This window comes from Malus domestica, chromosome 15, assembly GCF_042453785.1.
Source record: "Malus domestica chromosome 15, GDT2T_hap1".
NCBI lineage: Eukaryota > Viridiplantae > Streptophyta > Magnoliopsida > Rosales > Rosaceae > Malus > Malus domestica.
The window spans coordinates 17,241,012-17,263,850 of record NC_091675.1 but is presented as its reverse complement, the minus strand read 5'-3'; the positions used below and the strand labels follow the sequence as shown (position 1 = coordinate 17,263,850).

The following is a 22,839-nucleotide window of genomic DNA, read 5'->3' as shown; positions in this document are numbered from 1 at the left end:
GTGTTTATGAGGTTGCGAAATTGGCGTGAAAATAATGCAGGAAGAGGTTTGATGTATTAGCAATCAGATGCCGTTTCACAACAGATGCAACTGTCTTTCAATCCTTAAAGTTAAAAACCAAGGCATTAGAGCCTCAAAGCCGTAGTTTATGGGATTTGCATCTCTATTATTTGAAGAATTCTTAAGTTCAAATCTATGGACAACAGCTTGTTTAAAGCTCTTATTTGAAAAACATTTCTACTCATAAGCGCAGTACACCATGACTTAATTATAAAGCAAAAGCTGTGGAAATTGAAAATTATTGGTTTATTACATTCTGGTATGTGTTTTCTTCTTGAAACACTTGGGAAATGTTTAAGATATAGATATAGAACTCCATTAATGTTGTATGATCTATGTGGAGGCTACTTCTTGTTGTTGCAGCTGCTTCACCTTTGCGATGTATTCAGCCATTGCTTCTTCTTTGTTCTTCCCTGATTAGTAACACATACGTCAGGGTCATTTTAGCAAAAGTACTCTCTTATGTTTCAGTTAGACTATTTAGAATCACAAAATCGACATATTAATTAGACCCACTTATATCAGAGAACGTCTGCAAGCTCATCAGTTTGGTATAAAATCACTCTTTATACTTTCAAATTTATATGCATGCTTACATATATATAACTAGGGTTTTTGTAATGTAATAATTTCTAGGTATTATTACCTTCAACAGCTTTCCATGCATCCCATTTGGCCCTCTCTGTTGGGCTGAAAAACCCAGGTCGATCTGCATAATATATATACGTATATATAATTAACATGAATATTTGTTGCATGCATGCACATCGATCGTTAAAGATACATATAAATATATAGAATAGTGGTGGCGGAGTGAAATTAAATTTGTAGATTAGAGAAATTAAGTATATAATTATTGAAAGCACTCACTAGTATTAACCGAACCAATTGTTGCCTGCTTGTAAAGGCCGTACAGGATCAGTTTATCTGCATCGGTTGTTCTTGGGGGTAAAGACTTGGCCTTCTCTGCATATTCTTTGAATTCCTCCTCGAGCTTCAATTATTCACACACGGAGTAATTAAAATTGACGAACACTTGAAATATATAAAGAAATGATAATTCTTCAAATAAAAGAGGTGATTAAATATTTAAGCAGGTATTAAAACTATTCTTATGAGAGAGATAATTACTTGCAGAGCCATTGTAGTATGCAAAGCAAGATTGTTAGCAGCAATCGATGAACTGTGAAATGGGTGTTATGAGTTTTGGGGTCTTCTTCTAGTTGGCGGTGGAGTGCATGGACGAGAGTCACAAAGAATTTCTGTACAGATATGAACTTCTTAGATGATTACAATGGATAATGACATTGTGACATGGGGTCCACTAGCACCACTACCACAAATTATATATTGCGCCATATGCATGTTAATTTGCAAGATATTTGCAATATTAGGAGTTGGAGCTGATCTTCGTATATTATTTTTAGCTTTTTATATGTTTTTTTTATTTATTTTGTCAAACGAAATATAGGGAACATAATCAAATAAGGATCAATCTGAGGGGAAAAAAAGTGTTTGTTTATGATTTCTTTTAAAATTATTAATTGAGCTCGACATGTAATTAAATAACTTGTTCTGAAAAAGTTGATATTCTCATACAGTGTGGATATATATAACATGAAATTAGGAGCTGATTTCCCGTATTTTTATTTTTCATGGGAAGAATGCTCTCAACAATATAGAAATAAAAACAACAAATCTTTTGCAAGATATAACATGAAATTAGGAACTGATTTCCAATATTTTTATTTTTCATGGGGATATGCTCTCAATAATATTGAAATTGTTTGTACCATACTTGACCAATCCCGAAACTACTGAGTATTGGTCAACGTTATACCATTAAGGACCCAAAAGAGTTTCCCTACAACCAGGAGGCCAATCACAGCGCGACACGTGTCGACATCAGAAGCCAATCATAGCACGACACGTGTCAACATCAGAAGTCAATCACAACACGACACGTGTCAATGTCAGAATGAAACTAGAAACTCTCTTCTATAAATAGAGATTATTTTCTCACAATATTTCCTAATGTCATTTGTACTACATCATTCACTAGTACTCACTAAAGGAGAGCTTGAACCTATGTACTTATGTAACCCTTCACAATTAATGAGAACTCCTCTACTTCGTGGACATAGCCAATCTGGGTGAACCACGTACATCTTGTGTTTGCTTCCCTGTCCTTATCCATTTACTTACTTATCCACACTAGTGACCGAAGCATTCTAGCGAAGGTTACAAACTTAACACTTTCTGTTGTACCAAAGTCCTCACTGATTTTGTGCATTAACATTTGGCGCCATCTGTGGGAAACGACACTTATTCCCACTCTCTTCAACTTTGTCAAGCTGGTTTCCACCATTCGTACACTCTCTTTTGACCAGGCATCCCTCTCCAACATGGGGAGCGAAGGAAGCCACAGCACACAGAATGACACCTCTCTTGCACCTAGTGCGAAACAACAAAAGAAGACAGGAAAGAGGGTTGCTCTTCAAGCTAAAGTCGATGAGTCAGAAGCTCAAAACAACAAAATAGCAATGAAGAATGAGGTCCTCCAGGAGCCGTATGAGAAGCTCTTTGAGACGCTCCACGAAACTATGCGTACTCAAACACGCGAGCTTGTTGCCCCTGTGGACATCAACCATCATCTGGGTGCCCCCCAACACGGAGGGTCATCTTCCTTCGACATGGGTATCCTTGATGAGGAGCGCAGCTAATCATCAAAACATTGATTAACATGAGACTTCTCTCAACCCAGCTACTTCGACCCGAAACAGGAGAAGTGGAGGAAGACACCTCCTTGCAGAAGGGTTGGAAAGATCGAAAGCCGTTTATCGTGACTGTCGAGACTTTCTAAAGCAACGTCGAGAGAATTCCTTCCACATATGCTCGAAGATCAATGACCCAAGGGTTTCTAAAATACTCGGTCCCCTCCCACGACCCAGGCCAGCTGCCAATCTAGGGAAGGAACGACATGTCCTAAAGGAACATGAAGGTACATGGGACTCTGAGGTATTCCGACAGACTCGCCCTAGAAGTCAGTACTGCAAGTCTAAGGAAAAATCACACGCCCTTGCTCAAACTTTCCTGCTTCAAAGAGGCGATGGAGACTTACGAAAGAAAATCCCAGTGGTACAGGACTCCACTCAAGACCCCATTATCCTACAGCTCCTTGAGGAAGTAAACAAGTTGAAGGCCGAACGTCAGGCCGAGATACCTGACTGGAACCAACCCAGGCCTGGCCCTCTCACAAAGAGGATACTTGACACCCCCTTCAAGCGAAAACAAAACAAAAGCTTGGTTTACAACTCTTAAGAGATGACCCAATTGAACATTTTAACATCTTTGAGTCCACCATGGCATATCGGATGCACACCGACGAAGAGCGATGTCTTCTTTTCCCTTCCACCCTCTCTGGCGGAGCTCTAAACTGGTATTGCCGTCTTCCACCTGAGACAGTAGACTCATTTGAGGAACTAAGGAAACTGTTTATCTCTCAACATATCTTCCAGACCGATCGCTTACATTCTGCAGATGACTTGTACACTATTCGCCAGAAACCGGACGAGTCACTACGAGAGTATGCTGGTCGTTTCAGCCATGAGTATTCTCGCTGCGCTGAGGCAGATGACAAGACCGCCCTCAAGGCCTTCACGGCAAGCTTACGTGATTGTTTCTTCAAGTACATGATCAATGCCAACACTTGGAAGACTTACTCTGAGGTGATGGCACAGGCTTACAACCATGCCTCCGCCGAGGCAAGGACATATCAAGGGAAACCCCCCACAACCACCCCTTATCAGCAAGTAGGGAATGGAAGTCAGATCCAACCAAATGAGAAGACCTCGACCTTCCAAACGGCAGCGGTGCCTCCCCCTGCCTTACTTAATACTATGCCAAGTCAACAGACATATCAATCTCAAGGCAAAAGGAAAGATTTCCATCCTCACCAGTCTCATTTTAGTAAAAAGTGTAAGGGACACTACTGTGATAACAAAGAGTATCGCTATGATAATCCCCGACCCTAGGCAGTCAACACAGTAGGTCAAACACGTGTCAGGACAGCCTCTACCCCGAGGTATGAGGCATATACACCTTTAAACGCCACATGCATTGCCATTTACCCCAGCATAGCACACTTGATACCGAAGCCAAAGCCGAGGCACCTGGATTACAAGCCCATGAAGAACACGGGCACGTTTTGCTGCTACCACGAGCATAATGGCCATGACAGCGAGAAGTGTATTACCCTTCGTGATCATATTAAAGCTTTGGCACGTGAAGGAAAAATTGATCAATTCCTCCTTCACCCTCCAAGAGGTAACCGTAACCAATGCCAGGTAAATGTGATATATTCCATAAGTGGTGACACACCCATATCTAAATCTTCCAACAGGGCCATGAAAATAGTGAACGAGCTTTAAAGTCTAGCCACCAAGTGTTTCATGTGGAAGACATCAGGGGAGGTAAGTATCAAAAGCCTAACTGGGATCCAATATGTTTCTACCCTGAGGAAGAAAGAGGTATCATCTACCCTCACAACGATCCAATAATCGTGGAAGCTCACATAGCCAACTTTGAAGTATGATGAATCCTGGTAGACACGGGGGCTGCGGTCAATATCATGTTTGCTGAAGCTTTCAGGGCACTTAATATAGCTGAACACTTGCTCGACCGCTCGATTTCCCCTCTGATAAACTTCTCCGGTGATATCGTGCAACCTTTGGGGAGCATACACTTACTTTTCACCATTGGTACAGGCCCTTACACAGCTACCATTACCACTAACTTCCTGGTGGTTGATTGCCCAACGGCATACAATGTCATCTTCGGACGCACAGGCATCAATGATCTCAAAGCCATGGTATCCACACATATGTTGTTGATGAAATTTCCAACCCCCTATGGCAATGGTTACATCAGAGGAGATCAACTTAGTGCACGATCATGTTACAACACTTCGATCAAGCAACAGCACCTGCATGTGCCCAAGGAAACCATTTCCATACATGACCAAGTCATAAAGACCAGCCCAGACGAAGCCAACTTGGATCTTCACGGTGGCAACAGTTAACCTGACGATCCTCGAGATGACTCTTTCACCCAGCAAGGACAACCCGTTGAAGAGTTGGAGAATGTCTCTATCTCAAAAGATTATTCGGATCGCATGGTGAAGATTAGTACCACCTTGTCACCACCCATTCGGTTGGCATTGATCTCTTTTTTGCAAGAGAACACTGAGGTCTTCGTCTGGTCATACGAGGACATGCCAGGCATCTCTCCCGATATAATCTGTCATCACTTAAGTATTGACCCCAAAACTAAGCTAGTGAGACAGAAGCGAAGATCTTATGACGCTGAACGGTACGAGGCAATGAAGGCAGAAGTTGAAAAACTCAAAGGCATAGGCTTCGTCCACGAAGTCAATTATCCAACGTAGGAACCCTCTTGACCCTCTGGACCAAGAACACACAGCCTTCACTACTAACAGAGGACTATATTGCTATAAAGTCATGCCATTCGGCCTAAAGAATGCATGAGTGACTTATCAGAGACTGGTCAATTCAATGTTCGCTGAACAAATTGGGAAGAGCATGGAAGTTTACGTTGATGATATGTTAGTCAAGAGCAAACATGCTGACCAACACATCACCAACCTATCTGAAACTTTCACCATTCTGAAGAGGTATCGAATGAGGTTGAACCCCAACAAATGTGCCTTCGGCGTAAGCTCTGGCAAATTCTTAGGCTTCATGATAAGCCAACGGGGCATTAAGGCTAATCCCGAGAAGATCAAAGCAATCCTTAACATGAAAGAACCGGTAACTTCAAAAGACATCCAGAGCCTTACTGGCAAGGTGGCAGCCTTAACTAGGTTCATCTCTAAGGCCACAGACAGATATGCTCATTTCTTCAAAGCACTTAAGGGAAGTAAATAGTACATTACATGGACTGATAAATGTGATGAGGCATTCAAGAACCTCAAATACTACATGAGTAAAGCCCCTTTGCTCTCCAAACCTGAGGTTGGTGACACTCTCATTATCTATCTGTCGGTATCGGCTTCAGCAGTAAGTTCCGTTCTCATTCGAAATGATGGTAATGTCGAACGGCCTGTCTACTACGCTAGCAAGGCCTTACAAGATGCAGAGACACGATATTCCAACATTGAGAAATTGGCTCTTGCATTGGTCATGTCTGCTCAAAAACTTCGCCCTTACTTCCAAGCACACTCCATCATCGAGCTTACCAATCATCATCTTCGACAGATACTCCAAAGTCCTGACACTTCCGAGCGAATGATCAAATGGGCGATAGCATTGGGTGAGTTTGACATCTCTTACCAACCAAAGCCAGCTGAGAAGGGCCAAGCAGTGGCAGACTTCATCGCCGACTTCACATATCCTGTTGACATTGTTTCTACGCCTAAAAAAGTGGTTTCATTACCCTCGGAAGCTCAGAAAATATAACCAACAGCCCCAACATAGAGTCTATATGTTGATGGCTCGTCCAACCAACAAGGTTGTGGAGCAGGACTAATTCTTACGACCCCTGACAAAGTGGCGATGGAGTATGCTATTCGTTTCAAATTCAAGGCGTTGAACAATGAGGCCGAATATGAAGCCCTCCTAGCAGGCTTACGTTTGGCCAAACACCTTGGGGTTAAACAAAGTGATATCTTCAGTGACTCCCAATTGGTGGTTAACCAGGTCACCAACAACTTTGATGCTAAGGATAGCTCTATGGTAGCATATATGGCACAAACACAATTGTTGCTCCAGCACTTCCACTACCAGATCACCCAAATTCCTCGAGCGGTAAACAGTCATGCATATGCTTTGGTTGCCTCGCCTCAGCGGTGAAAGACAAGATTGGGAGAAAAATTCAAGTCTAATTGTTGGCAGCACCAAGCACCATGGCTGCGAAAGTGTGCAACTTACAACAGGGGGATCGTTGGATTACCCCGATTTATAGATTCCTTGCTCATTGCACCCTTCCAAATGACAAAGTCCAAGCTAAGCAGATTCGATACAAGGCTACCCGTTACTTGATCATTAATGACCAACTCTACAAACGGGGTTTTAATCTACCATACGTAAGATAACTTACGCCCGCAGAGGCGGAAACTGTCCTTCGGGAAATACATGAAGGAGTTTACGGAGATCATGCTGGATCTCGATCCCTAGCACACAAGGCTTTTCGCCAAGGATATTATTGGCCAACACTCAACCTAGATGCCATCATAATATCCCGCTCATGTGATAAGTGTCAACGCTACGCAACTATTCCTCACTCCCCTCCCGAGCCCTTCACTCCCATGATCAGCCCTTGGCCCTTCGCCCAATGGGGACTTGATTTGATCGGCCCAATGCCTGCAGGGAAGGGCAAGGTCCGCTATGCAATCGTTGCGATTGACTACTTCACAAAGTGGGCCGAAGTAGAACCTTTGGCAACCATTACTGAGGCAAAAATAAAAGACTTCGTATGGAAGAACATCCTTTGCAGATTTGGCATCCCAATGCGATAGTCACTGACAATGGGCGACAGTTTAAACAATAAGTTCAGAATGTTTTGTTCTAAGTTCAACATCAACTTATGTTTTGCCTCCCCAGCTCATCCCTAGTCTAATAGACAAGTTGAAGCCATCAACAAAATAATCAAGCGAACTTTGAAAACCAGCTTGGACAAGGCTAAAGGTTGTTGGCCAGAATTTGTACCTCAAGTTCTTTGGTCATACCGCACTTCGTATCGGACATCAACAGGAGAAACCCAATTCTCACTTGCCTTTGGTACAAAGGCAGTTATCCCAGTTGAGCTTGAACAAGTAACGTTTCGAGTCCGGAACTACGTGCAAAGCGGAAACGACAAACAACTTACCCTCAACTTAGATCTAGTCGAGGAACACAGAAATCAGGCTCACTTGAGGAATGTCGCCTACAAGCAGCACATCTCCAACTACTATGACTCCAGGGTCAAACCTCGTTCTTTCAAAGTGGGGGACTCGGTATTGAAGAAAAGATTACTTTACGACAGAGTCCCTAGTGAAGGAACACTTAGTCTAAACTGGGATGGACTGTTTGAAGTTGTTGGCATCAATCGCCCTGGCTCCTACAAGCTTAGAAGCTCCGATGGCAAGACCCTTGGCCATCCATGGAACGCTGATCACTTGAAGTACTATTACAAGTAAATTCAGCCGTTCGGCATCCTATGTAACGAAGACTATTTGGCATGAATTCAATAAAGAGGCGATTTAGACAACTCGGTCCTAATCCTCTTACATTCCTAGCAATGAAACACTCGGGTTAAAAGCTTCGACATGAATGCTTCCAACAGGAAATCAAGTCTAAGTATATGTCAACAAGACTATACAAATAAACAAACAGTACTGGACATAACTAGTACATCGGCTTATATCTAAACAAAGGATTTGCTCAAACAAAGCCAGGCATTCATCAATGATAGTGCAAATACTTGGTAATTAACAACAAACTAGTACATCCAGAGTACATGGCACATGCCACACAAACAACAAACTAGTACATCCAGAGTACATGGCACATGCCACACAAACAACAAACTAGTACATCCATAGTACATGGCACAAGCCACACAAACAACAAACTAGTACATCCAGAGTACATGGCACATGCCACATAAACAACAAACTAGTACATCCAGAATACATGGCACAAGCCACACAAACAACAAACTAGTACATCCAGAGTACATGGCACATGCCACACAAACAACAAACTCGTACATCCAAAGTACATGCAGAAAGAGAGGGCACTACGAGTCATCCTCATCTGAGGCCGAACCCCTGACAATATCACTCTGCATTTCAACCCTATCATCATCACCACCTTCCTCAGCATCTCCAGGACCATCCTCACTTTCCTGAGACTGCTCACTGATACTAGCCTTATTATCAGAGTCATCATCACTATTAGGATCAACTGCGAGGACGAAGGCTTCACCCTTTTGTTGGTACTCATCCATCTCATCACGGTATTTTCGGATAATGCTTCCATTGTCGTAACACTCAAGGACGGCCATCCATTTCCTTTTCTCAAAATTAGCCGCTCGGATGCAGTGAAGTCTAAAAGCATCATGAAAGGCCTGGGAACCTAAGAACTCCTGCACAGCAGCATCCCTCTCAGTTGGGATACTCATCTTCAGCCCAGAAACCTCAACCAATGCACTATCGAACTCCCGTTTAACCAAGGATGGTTGTCTCTAACTGTTCCTTAGTCGCTTCCAATTGTTTCTTGAGCCTCACGTTCTCACCATTCCGCCTCTTCAAACTCTCAAAGTTTTCATCCCTAAGGCAGATGGCATCAGCCAAAGCTTTGCACGTTTTGCTGGCATCATTCACAAGCTGCTTATTCTTTTTCAACTTTGCCTTATACCACTCGACTTCTCGTAATCTGTCATCGTACTCGGTCATGACCTACATGACAAGATAATCGTCACTACCAGGAAAAAGAGGGGAGAAAGCAACGAAATGACAAAGTAACACTTACATAAGAAGATAGCCTCATCATCCGGTCACGATCTGATTCGTTCTCATTTAGCGGCTCGCCAAGCTCATCAACAGTGGATCAACGTCCTGCCAGGCAATTATTGACATACCTAAAACTACTTGGCTGCATGGCAACCTTCAAGTCCTTCCAATGAATGCTACCAACCTCTTCCTTGTACTTTCTCTTACGGCTACAGCTAGGGCCACCTTCTTGGTCAATAAACTCCATGGTTGGAGGAAATATGGGATTGATGGTAGGAAGAGGAGGCAACAGTCTTCTCTTATCCTTTGCAACTATGGTAGTAGCATACCCGATGGCCTCAGCTTCAGCCTTCTTTGAGGCAGCAATCTTGAGGACCTCCTCTTGCGACTTAGGTTTAGGGGTTGGCCTCACCCGGTGCTTACGAGCTCCCTTGTGAAACAAAATGTCGACTACGGGAACTAACATGAGTGCTTTCCCTTTCTTGGCATTAGTCTCCCCTTTCTTGCCCACTTTCTCCATTGAACAAGAAAAATCAAAGTAAGGAATGCAACTTTGTAAAAGAAAGAGGGGGCAAAATGAAAGACACAACTTACTTGCTCGTCTTTGGCATTCCAACACTAGGGGCTGGAAATCGTACTTTCGAAATAAGAGTCGTAGCTTGCCCAAATGTTTATCCTCTTTGGGCACCCTCAACACCTTCTCTATGTCAGCTAGCTCCCGTCCAAACAGCTTGATGGTCCCTCGCGTCACTACACGAAGAAAAAATGTTAGAAGCAAGAGAAAATCACAAAAATAGCAAATAATGCAAACAATGAATATATTACAACCTATAGTCTGGAAGTGAGCAGGAACACGTCACTCAGGCGTAACACCTTTAGCATACTCCCAATCATTATAAAGAAAGCACCAACGGTTTTTCCAAGTGCAGTACGCCTTTTTCTTACCAAAGACAATACGCTTTCTCTCACTCCGACATGCACACTCGGCATACCCAGTGCATGCTTTCACCGGGCGCATTTATAGCAATAGCGCCATTGATGAAAGGAAGGCTCACCTAACCCACATTCCATCCAAATAATATAAAACCCGATCAAGGTATCCCAAAAACCAAAGTAGAGTTGCCCAGGCGCATATCCAATGAAAGACAGCATCTGTTGTAACCACGGGTGCAAAGGCAGCTTCACCCCTAAAGTCAATAATATCTAGGTATAGAACATAACATGACCCTTGGATGGTTCAGAGGACAATTCTTCATGATGCACCAAACGCATTCCTACACTACGGGGGATACTACATGACTGCCTTAAGGCCTCAAGCTGTTTTTCGTTATCTAACAAGTTTTGAACTAAATGGTCTGCTGTGAACTCATAGCGAAATATGGATATGGCGTCACAAACAAGCCCCTCACCCACTGGCATTAAGGAGGAAGAACCAATATTGGCTAAGGCTTGGCAATTGCGAGGATCACCCAATCTTGAATTTTTTGTACAAGACTCCAACAAAGGCCTTGAAGATTCCAACATTGCAAGCTCAAACCTAGAGTTAGAGTTAGGGGAACCTCCATCACTAGGACTTCCAAACTCTGACATCTACAACAAACAGAAACAAACTCTATCACCACATGAAAGATCGAAACATAAGGAAGTTCCTAGGGCTTGGAGAAAAGCTCGATCAGTTCATTATGTTCTCAACCAAATACATGAACACTCAAACAATTCAACAAGAATGAAAGCATGTGATCTAGTGGAGAAGATTACCAACCTGAAGATGGTGCAAAGCAATGCCGGAATCCCTCTCAACTATAAGAGCACTCTATCTCCAAAAATCACTACAAAATGAGCAAATGAAGACAATGAAAAAAGTGAAAACTTCTCATTCTTATAGGGTTCAACATGGCCAAAGAAATTCAAATTTCAAAATTCAAACCATGAGAAAACCCCACATGGAAAGTCTTCAAACTTCCACACAAGCTAGGGAGTTTTCAAATTTCAAACTTGCAGCACCCCCATTCCCCCTCAAAAAAAAAAAAAAAAAGAGGAGGTGAACACATTAGCTTCATCAATTTATGGTGCCAACAAGAGCTTCTTCAAAGGAGTTCAACCATAATTCTCAAAAGCTTCACACACTCTTGATCAAGACAGTGTGAAGCAAAACCAATTTATGGTGCCAACAAGAGTTTCATCAATGGAGGGCAACCACAATTTTTCAAAAGCTTCACACACTCTTGATCAAGACAGTGTGAAGCAAAACTAATTTATAGTGCCAACAAGAGCTTCATCAATGGAGGGCAACCACAATTCTCAAAAGCTTCACACACTCTTGATCAAGACAATGTGAAGTAAAACCAATTTATGGTGCCAACAAGAGCTTCATCAATGGAGAGCAACCACAATTCTCAAAAGCTTTACACACTCTTGATCAAGACAGTGTAAAGCAAAACCAATTTATGGTGCCAACAAGAGCTTCATCAAAGGAGTTCAACCACAACTCTCAAAAGCTTCACACACTCTTGATCAAGACAGTGTAAAGCAAAACCAATTTATGGTGCCAACAAAATCTTCATCAATGAAGGGCAACTACAATTCTCAAAAGCTTCACACACTCTTGATCAAGACAGTGTGAAGCAAAACCAATTTATGGTGCCAACAGGAGCTTCATCAATGGAGGACAAGCACAACTCTCAAAAGCTTCACACACTCTTGATCAAGACAGTGTAAAGCAAAACCAATTTATGGTGTCAACAAGAGTTTCATCAAAGGAGTTCAACCACAACTCTCAAAAGCTTCACACTATCTTGATCAAGATAGTGTGAAGCAAAATCAATTCATGGTGCCCAACAAAGCTTCAACCTTAAAGCTTCACCTACAAAGCTTCAACACAAAAGCTTCATCAATGGAGGACAACTACAAATTCTCAAAAGCTTCACACTATATTGATCAAGATAGTGTGAAACAAAATCAATTCATGGTACCCAACAAAAGCTTCAACTCCAAAGCTTCAACACAAAAGCTTCACCTACAAAAGCTTTAACACAAAAGCTTCATCAATGGAGGACAACTACAAATGCTCAAAAGCTTCACACTATCTTGATCAAGATAGTGTGAAGCAAAATCAATTCATGGTACCCAACAAAAGCTTCAACTCCAAAGCTTCACCTACAAAGCTTTAACTCCAATGCTTTACCTACAAAAGCTTCAACGCAAAAGCTTTACCCACTAAAGCTTCAACGCAAAAGCTTGACCTACAAAAGCTTGACCTACAAAAGCTTGACCCACAAAAGCTTGACCTATAAAAGCTTGACCCACAAAAACTTGACCTATAAAAGCTTGACCCATAAAACTTCACCCACAAAAGCTTCACCGACAAAACTTCAACACAAAAGCTTCACACTATCTTGATCAAGATAGTGTGAAGCAAAATCAATTCATGGTGCCCAAGAAAGCTTCAACCTAAAAGCTTCACCTACAAAGCTTCAACACCAAAGCTTCACCTACAAAGCTTTAAAATATATATATATATATATATTTTCGGAAATTCAAAAATTTGAAAAAAAAAGTCGAAAAAAAAATTTCGAAAAAATAAATAAAAAATAAAAAATTGCCTAGGCCTCCTCTTCTTTGGGCCAAACAACTTTCATAACAAATATATATGAAGAATGAGTTTTGGGCTACCACTTAGAAAGGAAATGCCTCATTCATCCACTCCCTCGACCGGAGACTTGGGGGACTCCTACCATATGCTACTGCACCTTGATACTCGGAAGTCTCACGACCACTCAGTGACTTGGATTTTTCAAGTCTCCAAACGAGAAGTTTTCCTCACTCGGGAAATTAAGGGAGCACTACCTCAACCTACATGCTTCACTCACAAAGCTTCAACATACAAGCTTCAACAAAAGGAAAAATTCAAAAAACTTAGTGAAGAAGGCCTTGGTGTATTTAACACAATACGTTGAAATAAAACAAAGCTTGTTTATTGATATCTCTGATAAGTTACAAATATGTACATATACATGAATCAAAATAAACAAACAAGAGGGAGCCTTCATAAAGGTTGCTCAGGAGAAGTCTCAGCAGTCGGCAGAGCCCCAGAAAGATGAGGCACCAGAGGGTGATTATTCGGAGCCTCAGGACTAGACAGAACCCCAGAAGGAGGAGGCACCGAAGGTTGATCATTTGGAGCTTCATTACGCGGTACAGCCCTAGAAGACGAAGGCAATAAATGCCTTTGGAACAAATCCACAAACCTCTGATGATCAAGTAAAATCTAACTATCAGATTCCTACAGCTGGTCGAGCTTCCTCTTCATGTTTGTAGCATAGTCATGTGCGAGCCTGTGCAACTGTTTATTCTCATGCTTGAGCCCTCTGATATCCTGTTTGAGACTTATCACTTCAGCCGCCAATGATTCAACTTGGCGGGTTCGAGCAAATAGGCGTTGGGCCATATTAGACACAGAACCTGGACACTGAACATTGAGAGCCAGAGAATCCTTAACAGCCAACTCATCAAACCGTTTGGAAAGTAGTCTGTTATCTTTGGGAGTGAGAAGGTTCATGGCCACCACCGCAATGGTCATATCATTCTTCATCACAGAGTCCCCAACGGTAAGATGACCAGTAGGAGATAAGAAGGATGGGCACCATATGTTGTCTTGAGAAGGCATTGCTGCCTCTTTACCAAAGTTCAAGTCAAAACGACGGTCGGATGGGCCAGACATTCTCATAAATGATGAAGGAGAAATAAGGTGCAATAAATCTCTGAAGTAAGGGGAAAATTCCTACAAGCAATAACTCTCTGAATGTACTTCTTGCACACAATTGGTGCCCTTATAAAAGAAAGGGCAACACGGTCGTTGGTTCAAAAATGGAAGAGGCACCACTCTCTGGATTTCGAAGAGGCACCACTTTCTACACGCAACATCAGCTCCTCGGGTACCATAGATTACTTTGCCAAAGATCTCTGACAAAGTTTAGACACATAAATTTTGAAGATCCAGCTACCCTACTATTACCCACAAGGGTAAAGGAACAGCACCACTGCTTGATAACTAGAAAGTCCCAATGTGTGTCAACCTCCGTGCTCCGTGGCAAGGCAAACTGGCAAAAATGTCTAACCTTTACTCACATTCGAGAAAACACTCCCAACAGGATTACTTTCTCAAAAATCGAAGAGACACTGGCCTCTGAATCTCAAGAGTCAGACTCCCAACAAGATTGTTTTCTCAAAAAATCGAAAAGGCACCGTTCTCTGAATCTCGAAAGCCAAATCCTCGACATGATTGCTTGTTCAAAAATCGAAGAGGCACCGCTCTTTGAACTTCGAGAGCCAGATTTCCTTGGATAAAGCTTGTCTGCAATCTTCACACGCAACATCAGCTTTCCAGATACCACAGACCATTTTTTCAAAGCGCTCTGACAAAGTTAAAACATGTGAAGCTTGCAGCTCCCACTACATTGCTATGACCAAGAAGGGTAAATGAATAGCATTATTACTTGCTCAAAAAACGAAGAGGCACCGCCCTCCGAATCTCGAGAGCCAAACTCCCATAGGATTACTTTCTCAAAAATCGAAGAGGCACCGCTCTTCGAATCTCAAGAGCCAGACTCTCAACAGGATTGCTTTCTCAAAAATCGAAGAGGCACTGTTCTCCGAATCTCGAGAGCCCGATCCCCGACAAGATTGCTTGTTCGAAAATCGAAGAGGCATCGCTCTCCGAACTTCGAGAGCCAAATTTCCTTAGATAAAGCTTGTCTGCAATCTTCACACGCAACATTAGCTTTCCAAATACCACATACCATTTTTTCAAAGTGCTCTGACAAATTTAAAACACGTGAAGCTTGCAGCTCCCATTACATTGCTACGACCAAGAAGGATAAAGGAATAGCATTACTACTTGTTATTAAGGAGACTCCTATATATGTCGACTTCCATCCTCCAAGGACAGGCAGACCTGTAAAAATGCTCAACCCTTCCTCATATATGAGAGGGCACTCCCAACGAAGCCTTTCGAAATACTCAGCTTTCTTCCCCCCCAATAATACCTATGCAAACCAGCCACACCAGAGCAAGAGTATCTCATATCATCAGGGTCAAAAGCAAGAGTATCCCATATCATGTTTTTTCCCTGTCTTTTCCTTTGCCCTTGTTCTTACCTGCAAGACAAGAAGAAAGAGAGCAATCAGTCAGCATTTGAAATCAATCTTCCAGTCAAGAACTGACTGCCTAGAACCCCTTGCCTGATTACTTACCTGGCATTGCTCTCGAGTACTCGTCTTCAACATCTTATAATTCCAGAAAAGATACTACATCTGCCTAAGGAATAGATATGGCAAGTGAGAATGATACAAGGAAGCATGTGGAGACAAGCGTAACATAACACATGCCGATTCATCTATTACTTCGTCAACAGCAAAAGTATCCCATATCATCAAGGTCGAACGCACTCTTGATTTGATGGACTTGTTTTGACCCTTAAATTCTTGAGTCGGCCTTATACTCTGGAAGAAACCAGAAAACCCTCCAGCCCAGTTCAAGAATAAGCCTGTGGAAAGTTTCGTCTTCAAAAGCAAAAGTATCTCATATCATCTCTTCTCCATTTGCTTCTCCTTATCCTTGTTGCTGTTTACGACACAAGGAGAATGAGAACAATCAACCGGAAGCCGAAGTCGAACCTCCGATCCAGGTTGCTTGCTTGGAAGTCTGATTGCTTACCTTGTCTGTTACCTCTTTCGGCAAATCTCCTAGCTCGGCGACTTGAGGGACTCCTACTATAGGGTTTTGTATCGCACTTGACCAAGCCCGAAACTACAAGTAAGTTTCAAGTGAAATTGATACATTACCTTGTGCATCTTCATCGATTAAAGATACCACCCCTGGATGGAGGAAAAGTACTTCCAGAGAAGATGCCACATCTACGTATGAGACAGATAAGACAAGTGAAAATGATACCACACTTAGGTACTTAGAAGTTTCGTGATTACTTAATGGCTTGGATCTTGCAAGTCCCCAACTGAGGAGCTTCCCTCACTCAGGAACTTAGGGGAGCACTGTTTGTACCATACTTGACAAATCCCAAAACTACTGAGCACAGGTCAACGTTATACCATCAAGGACCCAGAAGAGTTTCCCTACAACCAGGAGGCCAATCATAGCGTGACACGTGTCGACATCAGAAGCCAATCATAGTGCGACACATGTCAACATCAGAAGCCAATTACAACACGACACGTGTCAATGTCATAATGAAACTAGAAACTCTCTTCTATAAATAAAGATCATTCTCTCACAATATTTCCTAATGTCATTTGTACTACATCATTCACTAGTACTCACTAAAGGAGAGCTTGAACTTATGTACTTGTGTAACCCTTCACAATTAATAAGAACTCCTCTACTCCGTGGATGTAGCCAATCTGAGTGAACCATGTACATCTTGTGTTTGCTTCCCTGTCCCTATCCATTTACTTACTTATCCACACTAGTGACCAGAGCAATCTAGCGAAGGTCACATACTTAACACTTTCTATTGTACCAAAGCCCTCACTGATTTTGTGCATCAACAGAAATAAAAACAATAAATCTTTTACAAGAAAATTAGAAAAACATTGCTCCACTCCTAACAAAGAATTATTAAAATAATAAATACGCATATATTAAACTGTAATTAATTTGTAACGGTAAAGTAATGCTAGAAAGATAAAATTATGTAGTTTTTCTAGTATTTTTCATAGCCGTAAAGTGAGTGCCCTATGTATATATATTATATAAATTATAATGAGGCAAATCCTTTTCAAATCATAATACATACGTAGTTAATTTTGTAACTTATGTTTTTGTGTGAACACAATAATGCGACATGAAGAACACATACATGGAAGTACATATCCCTTGATCAACTCTAGCTATTCGTTGATAATCAACTTTTTGTGTTGGTGAGAAAGACTTAAATCCAAGAGTTTGACCATCATCCCATAGTCCTATACAGAAAGGGAATCATGTTCCATTAAATTGCACAAAACTTACTTGCCTGTTAATTGTACTAAAAATGTGTAGAAAAACAAGTTTTCTTTCTATTTTGTTTTTTGTACTCGAGCAGTGTTAATGAGACTTTATTAAAAGTGGAACTCTCTATGATTTCTTTGCCACATGCTCATATTTTTTGTATAATATTTTATAATGTTGAACGGAAATTGATGTTAAATTGTTAGGTGACAGATAGTCTCAATATGAGAGAGTTTCCTTAGCATTTCTTTGTATACAATTACTTACTGAAGTTTAATTGAAGATCACAAAACCATATAGATGTTGATGTAAACGTATTAGAGGAACAAGAAAGTCCAACAATTCCCAGGAAATCAATATCACAGCATATGAATAGTGAGTGTCAAAACTATGTGGGATCAAGCAACATTTACTTCATCCGTAATTTGTCTTGGTTTCAAACAATTAATTATGGCTCTGTACCAAGGCAGAGTCACTGTATATAAATTTGGTGATGATTATTATATTTTTATTATAATCGATATCACTATTTTATAAGCTACACCAAAGAAAATAGGCAGTCGAATTCGGAGTACAAAAAGTTGAAGAGAAAGACCTTTTCTCAAAGAGATAATCCACTACTACTTACTGTTAATTGCCATTTAAATCACGAGTCACCGCCTATACACACACATTATACAATCTACAACAATTAATATTGGTGCATATATACTAGCAAATAATGGGAATGAACCTTTATTTGGACATCAAGTATTCACTATATATAGAGTGTTGTTGTTGACACTCCAAAAATGACATACAAAGTTTTCCTTGTATTTTCATGAATTTGAAATGCATACCAAAGTTATTTAAGGAATTCCTTAATAGGAGGAGATTGTATAGCATTATGGAGTAGGCAAAATTGGACTGGCGATTAGGGTTTGATTAATCTTAATTAATCCACGGATGATAGCCATCTTGTGAATTGAGAAAAGCTGAAATTGCATGGAGGTCTACATCTTCATGATTTGGTTGAAATAATAAATGATCACTAGTAGCACACCAATATTTCCACTTTGCAGCTTCTATATGCGATTCCTCCCGTAGTACTAAATCCTCAAACTTGGCCATGTCCAACAAAGTTCAAATCATCCACCATATGTTGGAATTTATATATTATAATATTAATAATTATAATATTATAATATTTAAATTCAAAATATTGAATGAAAAACTGCATAACCGTTTGAAAGGGATCAAACGAGGGGAGTGAGGCTAAAGCCAACATAACTAATGAATCAGCCGAGCGGAAACCTAACTTAGTTGATTGGAGATCCCATGGTCTAAGTTCAATAGGCAAACTAGTTGGGCATGATTCAAAGAAGTTAACGCACTATATACCTCATTCCTATGATGGAAGAAGTGTGTTGTCTGCAGACGTTTTAGGTTGTATATTTATACTTAATGACAGTGATATCTTATAAATAAGAGGAATAGAGCAGACTATTCTTAATCAGTGGTCACCTATGTGAGAGTAGAAGTGGGTCGCTTCTATGAGTATGAGATGGCTAAATTCTCTAAAGCTCTCATGAATCCGGGATTTGTTTAGGACCAAAATGAACATAACCGTATGAACTGGAATATATTAGGATTAGTTATGTGTGTTACTTATTGTCTCGATTTACTGTTGCAGTGAACAGTTCAAGATTTCATATTCACTGCGTCACCAAGTAAATCTGATAAGTATTCACTAGGGTAGGTTCAAGTCCAAAAGACACATTTCCCAATGCATCTCTTGTCCGCCTGTACTCTCAAATTCTTCCTAATTTTTCATTCATGTGGGATTGTTGGAATTTATATATTATAATATTATAATATTTAAATTCAAAATATTGAATGAAAAAATGCATAACCGTTTGAAAGGGATCAAGGCAATCCTTGGTAAATGGTATCATCTAACAGATGAATGCTTGTGTCTCTTAATCAACCAGTATCTTAGGTTTTATATAAACTCACGTTAGTATAGTCGTGGGAGTATTATGAGAAGAGTTTTTCTTTAAGGTCTTTTATTCTTGGTTAGTCAAATTTCGAGTCGTGTCTTGAGAGTATAGAATATATGAAGTTCGCCAGAGTCCGATGATTGAAGTGCTTTGACTTCAGATTATAGATTGTTGAATCTTGGGAGACGGACGTCTACCGAACTACAAGCACAAGAGTAAGGGCGAAATTCTGTCTTTAGAACATTGCATTTATGCAAGCCTTAATCTCCAAGTTTGTCAGTTTTTCTAACTTTATCTCTAGTTGTTTATATCACGGTCACCAGAGATGTCTGATAGTACCACCGGATTGGATTGATCATCGTCGTCTTTGGAAGGATTAGAACAATAATTACTAAGTTGATGACGATTATCGCCATCATTAGGCGCCTGACTGCTGTTAGTGCCACGTCGAGGTCTTTCCTCTTGAATTCTTTTGCTCAAACTAATATTCCAGAAGTTCTTGATTTCATTGTCTGTTTGACCGGGCAATCTTCCGGCTATGAGAGACCACCTAATATTTCAATATGTCCACCATTATTATTTTAATTAATTTTGTCCGTGTGCTTGGATCACAAAAAGACACAATATAATCAAAAGCTCGGAGGACTAGATTTATCCATTTGCATCAGATTTAATTATAAAATAAAAAATAAAAAGCTAGTTATGGTCAAAACTATTAAATGTGAGTATTTAACCCAAAACCAATAGGCAGTGGATCCAAATGCTCAAGATAATTTATACACCTACTCAAGGTTTCGATGTGAAATTTTCACTCTCAATAGGCCCTCTTACGTGTGAGAACGTGAATAATCTACTCTAATATCATATTATAGTTAATATAAACATCCAAATCTGAAATCAATTGGTAGTTGGTGGAGACCATATTTCATGTAAACACTTATGCAAGCGTTTACTTCACCGACCTGGGATTCACACTATTAATGTGCAAAAATATGTCATATCTGTTTCCAAGAAGCTTTTGCAATCTGATAATGAGGTCTTCTTCTTCCGGAGAAATGTTGCCTCTCTTAATATCAGGCTTAAGATAATTCAACCATCGCAGTCTGCAACTCTTCCCACTCCGATTCAACCCTACCAATGTATACAGTAATAATCAATTACATGTATTATGTATGTATATTATCACTACGAAAACTATGTATAAAATTAAAAACGTTCGCTTGAAATGTATACGAACCGGCTTTTTTAGCAACATGTCTCCATTTCCTTCTCCATGTGTTCTGATGTAGTCAGTAAGGACTTTATCTTCCTCAGCACACCATGCTCCTCTTTTTAGCCCGTCTGTATCACCGTATGGTTTTCTCCCCATCTCTCTCTCTCTCTCTCTCTCTCTCTCTCTCTCTCTCTCTCTCTCTCTCTCTCTCTCTCTCTGTATATAACTTTTCTGTGTGGAGAAATCCTTGCATGTTGTTGTGTGTGTATATAAGATACACACACCCATTTTACCTACCACACATCCTTGTTGAACTTCTGTCATTGATTTTCTTTAATTCGTTTGATCCGAGGCCAAAAATTGAGAAGGATGTATGAAACTAAACTTTGGTTCCACTTTTGGAATGATAGCAACAACAAATGTTTTTGTAAGATTTGACGTTAATTTTTTAGATTTAACCGCTTTAATGCAGCAACAAAACCAGATATTTACCAACTATATACATATATGCATGCGTTTTTTTCTAAGTTTAACGTGATTTTGCTAGGTATTTTTCAATGATCGAGAGAGAGAAAGAAATGTGTGTTTTCGATCAATTTTGTCTTAAATGAATGAGCAGAAACATTAATGCAAATGAATAATTGATATGGACCATATATATATATATATATATATATATAAGCAGAGTTTGTTTTTAACCTATATATATTTACCAAGTATGGCAGTGGCGAGAATTACAGTATTTTGGCTGACATTCAGGTGTACTTTTCATCCTCATGCATGCATATATGGAATATTTATTAACTACATTGGGAGAGGCATGAAACTATTGAAATTACAGAGAAGAAGAAGATGAAGGTTTAGAAGGAATCAAAGCTTGTATTGATAGTTGAACAGATTACATAAAATGAGAGAGAATTTACAATTTATACTAGCCTACAAAGTAACTAACTCTAACCTTCTAACAAACTCTTACTAGACCAATCTCCACCATACATCTATTAATAATATTTACCAGTACTGTAAAAGCTATTTTATATCTCAAGCTAGTTAGTCACACTTGATACATATATATAGATATATATGTGTGTGTGTCCTGGTTAATCCTGTACCCTAAGCTGCTAGGGTTTCAGTAGGGAAGGAAACCATATTTCATAAATAAAAATGCCAGAGGTTCTACAGTTCAAAGCTCAAAATTTTGAGCGATGTTATTTAGACATACAAACGTGAAACATTTTTTATGCACTCTCTAATAAAGATGAGTTCCACAAACAATGGTAGTCTCATACATATTGAATAAAGTAAAAAGTCTCACATCGGTCATCTCACAAAACAAATCAAACTTATATCAAATGGTTCCACTTTTAATTAGATCGAAGCCTTTTTTGACTTGTGAAGCTTACAAACAAATTAGGATGTTCACTTCAAAACTCCACACCTATTGATTGCATGGGCGGTTAAGTGAAGACATTATTGATGCAATTAATGGTGAACCGCAACCCTTCTCTCTAGAACTTTAACAGTACAACCCATACCTATTGATTGGATGAGTGGTTAAGTGGGACATTATCAATGCAATTAGTGGTGGACCGCGGTCTGTCTCTATGAGACTTTAACAATACATGCATCAACAAGTGTGTCAATTTTATGTGTTTGAAACTTTAACAATAAATGTATCAGCAAGTGTGTCAATTTTATGTGTCTAAATATTTTTGTTCGCATACACTACAAAAACATTTGACTATAGCAACATAGTTGTATATGGCGAGTAAAGACTGATAAGTAGCTAATAAGTTGGATAAAAATCCAACTCCTTAGCCACTATTAAAGTTTTACGCATTTCATTCTATACAACTAAGAGTAATGCCAGGGAAATCAAATTTTTTAAACTAAATGATGTGTCACCAATAAGAAATAAGTACATTAATCAACACTTAATTAATAATCCAATCATCTACAACCACATCATTTAGTTTGCAAATTGGTTTAAAAAAATTGATCTACCTAGCATTATTTATACCACTAATGTCAATAATTATTGTCAAGTTTTCATATAGCGACATACCACGTGC

The 22,839-nt window shown here is 40.0% G+C and overlaps 1 protein-coding gene and 1 long non-coding RNA gene across 2 annotated transcripts; both read right to left on the bottom strand.

Annotated features, from left to right (window-relative positions):
• Positions 1 to 145: 145 nt before the first annotated feature.
• LOC103415892 (acyl-CoA-binding protein-like) lies at positions 146 to 1,365 on the bottom strand. Its single transcript, XM_008354170.4, has 4 exons — positions 1,192 to 1,365; positions 931 to 1,054; positions 707 to 769; positions 146 to 473 (listed from the first exon to the last, which is right to left on the bottom strand). The coding sequence occupies exons 1-4, from the start codon at positions 1,201 to 1,203 to the stop codon at positions 394 to 396; spliced, it is 279 nt and encodes a 92-aa protein (XP_008352392.1). The 5' UTR covers positions 1,204 to 1,365; the 3' UTR covers positions 146 to 393.
• An 18,889-nt stretch (positions 1,366 to 20,254) lies between these two features.
• Positions 20,255 to 21,098, bottom strand: LOC139192297 (uncharacterized). The gene is made up of 2 exons (XR_011576342.1): positions 20,792 to 21,098; positions 20,255 to 20,685 (listed from the first exon to the last, which is right to left on the bottom strand). It is a non-coding gene; the product is annotated as an uncharacterized lncRNA (long non-coding RNA).
• Between the last annotated feature and the right edge of the window lie 1,741 nt (positions 21,099 to 22,839).